The following is a 4,014-nucleotide window of genomic DNA, read 5'->3' as shown; positions in this document are numbered from 1 at the left end:
TCCCGAGTGGATATCGAATGTTGTGCTGGTCAAGAAGGCTAGTGGCAAATGGCAGGTCTGCATTGACTACACAGACTTAAACAAAGCTACTCCCAAAGATTATTATCCCCTCCCCACCATTGACCAGCTGGTAGATGCCACCGCGGGAAACGTTCTCTTCAGCTTTCTAGACGCATTTTCAAGATATAACCAAATCAAGATGGCTCTGGAAGATCATGCCAAAACTGCCTTCATTACCCATCAAGTGATATATGCTTACTGAGTCCTTCCTATGGGATTGATGAATGCCGGAGCAACATATCAACAGACCATAAATAAGATATTCTCCAACAAAATTGGAAAAAATTGGAAGTGTATGTGGATGACATGATTGTCAAGTTTAATTTTGAAGAAGGACACCTGCATGACCTGAGAGAGACCTTCTTAACCATCCGAAGTCATGACCTTCGATTGAATCCCTCTAGATGCACCTTTGAGATGCACCTTCGAAGTGTCCAGTAGGAAGTTCTTGGGCCACATGATCAGCGGGCGTGGCATAGAAATTAATCCTGAAAAGGTTAGAGCTATACTGGAAATGCCCCCCCCCGACGACTACCAGGTAGATTAAATCGTCGAACGGATGTTTAACCTCCCTACGCATGTTTGTCTCTAAATTGGCTGAAAAAAGTATCCCCTTCTTTGACGCACTGAAAGGAGTGAATAAATCAAAAGAAGTGCAGTGGACACCTTCTTATCAAGAAGCTTTCGACTTTTTGAAGAATTACTTATCATCTCCACCAATTATCTCCCAACCTCTTTCCGGAGAACCTCTTTGTCTACATCTGGTCGTAGCCCATGGGGCCGTAAGCTCATATCTGATCCACGAAGCGGGAGATAAGCAGTTGCTTGTATACTATGTCAGTATTGTTTTGCGAGATGCGGAGATGAGGTATCCCGCTATTGAGAAGATGGTATACGCTCTCCTACTTGCTAGTAAGAAGCTTCATCCATATTTTCAATGACACGACATCAAAGTATACACCAACCAACCCCTACGGAAGATTCTTCACAAATCGGATCTTTCGGGAAGATTAGTAAACTGGACTGTAGAGCTCAACCAGTTTAATATTACCTATCTATCTCATCCATCCATCAAAGGTCAAGCTTTGATCGATTTCCTAATCGAATGTTCTGCACCTTCAGAAGCCGAAGCACTTCCGGATAACCCTTCCCAGTTAGCCCATCTACATCTTCCCTGGCTGTTATTTGTTAACGGGTCCACTTCGGACAGCAGTGGAGCTGGAGTCTTATTGATAAGCCCTGAAGGATTCAAAAATCCATAAGATTCAACTTCCCTGCTACCAATAACTGCTCAGAATATGAAGCCCTTCTAGCTGGTCTATAATTAGCCAAAGTTCTTTAAGCACAGTATTTGAAAGATCATAGTGACTCCCAACTCATTGTCAATCAGGTCCTTGGTGGCTTCACCGCCAAATCCCCTCTAGTGATAAAATACCTTGAAAAAACCTGAGCCAAACTTCTGAAATCCCACATTTCCACCCTTGAAGGAGTTGTACAAGAAGAAAACCAAAGGGCTGATGTCCTAGAAAATTTAGCTACGGACGAAGACCACTCCCCTTCTACTGGTCTTTACAAAGACTTGTTGGCATCCCCTTCGGTAACTCCTCTAATCGAACCCTCCCCAGAGATATTACTACTCTCCTACGACCCAAATTGGATGACTCTGATCTACCTCTATCTACAAGAAGGAATCCTCCCTCAGAACAAAAGGGCGGCTCGATTGCTACATTCCAAAGCTGATCATTACACTATTATGGATGATACCCTTTAGCGAAGATCTTTCTTAGCCCCTCTCCTTAAATGCATTGATCGTGCGAAAGCCGACTATTGTTAGCTCGAAGTCCATGAGGGAATATGTAGAAGTCACTCATTTGGAGAGGCTCTTGCTCACAAAATCATCAAGAAGGGATACTACTGGCCTACTTTAAGGAAAAATTGCTTAAACTATGTCAAGACTTGTGCCAAGTACCAGTTTCATGCTTTAGTTCCCAAACTGCCTCCGACTTTTCCAACGACCATTTTGTCTCCCATCCCTTTTGACACTTGGGGAGTGGATATCATGGGACCTTTTTCCCCTACCAAAGGTAATATTCGATTTTTACTGGTGGTTGTTGATTACATGACTAAATGGGTCGAAGCCAAAGCTGTGGCTCATACTACTTCCACTGTATGCCAAAAAAAATTCCATGAACACATTCTCACTCGGTTTCGAATTCCCTGTGTTTTGATTACTGATAACGGAAGGCAGTTCATTGAAGCTGAGTTTGAGGAATATCTAACGGCCTACGGAATACAACACCGAAGATTGTCTATGGCATACCCTCAATCTAACGGTCAAGTCAAAATCACCAATTGAACCCTCCTACTGAGTTTAAGAAAGAATGTTCAAGATTCGAAGATGCTTTGGGTGGAAGAATTGCCAAACATATTATGGGCCTATCGCACTGATACCCGTAAGCCCACTGGAGAAAGCCTCTTTCGGCTAATATACGTGTTAGATATATTTGATAATGTCATGGCTAATATGTTTTATGTTTAGATTTCAGATCTTATTTGAACAGGACAAATCAGTACTTAACTGATCAGTACTTATACTGGACGTCAGGACTTAAGGGATATCAGTACTTATGTTATCAGGAGATAAGCATCAGGAGATAGATATCAGAACTTAAGTGCTGAAGGACGATCAGATAAGGACAGTAGCTGATTAAAGTTAAGAAGATCAAGATAAACATAAGAAGAGATATGCATGAAGAAGGAATTCCATAAAGAATGGAATACTTGGAAGAAAAGATATCTGATTGATATATATTAGGAAGCAGAATTATATTCCATATCAATTAGCGATTATCTTGTAACTGTGTAATATATAAACACAGACATAGGGTTTACACTATAAGTGTTATCATTATCGAGAATATTATTTACTGTAACCCTAGCAGCTCTCGTGATACTTTGTTCATCACTGAGAGATAACAGTTCCAGATTGTAACAGAGTTTATTGTTTCAATAAAGTTTGTTTTCTGTTACATAAGTTCTTGAAGTTTGATTTGATTGTAATAAACACTGTATTCACCCCCTCTACAGTGAAAGTGTGACCTAACAAGTGATATCAGAGCCTGCTGTTAACACACATACAGTTAAAGATCCAAACACAATCATGTCTGACACAGAAACTCCAACTAAGCCTGCGAAAACTGAGGAATCATCAAAGACATTAATTCAGAGTCGATATGAGACCATCAGAGTTCCCATACTGAGACCATCTGAATATCCCATATGGAAGGTAAGGATGACCATGTTTCTGGAAGCAACAGATCCAGAATATCTTGATAGAATCAAGGAAGGGCCTCACAAACCTACCAAGCTCGCTGTTGTAGTTGCAGGTGAAGCAGCAAAGACTGTACCAAAGGAAAAGAGTGATTACACTGCTGAAGATATATCATCTATTGCTAAGGATGCCAAGGTACGACACTTACTGCACAGTGCCATTGATAATGTAATGTCAAACAGGGTAATCAACTGCAAGACTGCCAAGGAGATATGGGATGCACTGGAGACAAGGTGTCAAGGAACTGAAACAGTTAAGAAGAACAGGAAGACAATACTCACTCAAGAGTATGAACATTTTGACTCAAAATCTAATGAGTCATTGAATGATTTATATGATAGATTTGTCAAACTTTTGAATGATTTGTCATTGGTTGATAAAGAGTATGATCTTGAAGATACCAACCTAAAATTCCTGTTAGCACTTCCTGAATGCTGGGATTTGAAGGCAACAACAATAAGAGACAACTACAATCTTGATGAAACAACTCTTGATGAAATCTATGGAATGCTCAAGACTCATGAACTTGAGATGGAACAAAGAAGCAAGAGGAAAGGAGGAAAGTCAAGGACAGTTGCTCTCAAGGCTGAAGAGGAATCCCCCAAAGCACCTTCCTCAAAGAA

General features: G+C 40.8%; 1 protein-coding gene across 1 annotated transcript; it reads left to right on the top strand.

The window, feature by feature from the left end:
- The first annotated feature begins 638 nt into the window (after positions 1–638).
- LOC141680280 (uncharacterized) lies at positions 639–2,416 on the top strand. The gene is made up of 2 exons (XM_074486548.1): positions 639–950; positions 1,895–2,416. The coding sequence occupies exons 1-2, from the start codon at positions 639–641 to the stop codon at positions 2,414–2,416; spliced, it is 834 nt and encodes a 277-aa protein (XP_074342649.1).
- The last annotated feature ends 1,598 nt before the right edge of the window (positions 2,417–4,014 follow it).

The sequence above is a fragment of the Apium graveolens genome, chromosome 8 (genome assembly GCF_009905375.1).
Source record: "Apium graveolens cultivar Ventura chromosome 8, ASM990537v1, whole genome shotgun sequence".
Classification (NCBI taxonomy): Eukaryota; Viridiplantae; Streptophyta; class Magnoliopsida; order Apiales; family Apiaceae; genus Apium; species Apium graveolens.
The sequence above is the reverse complement of the archived record's forward strand: the minus strand, read 5'-3'. Positions and strand labels throughout refer to the sequence as shown.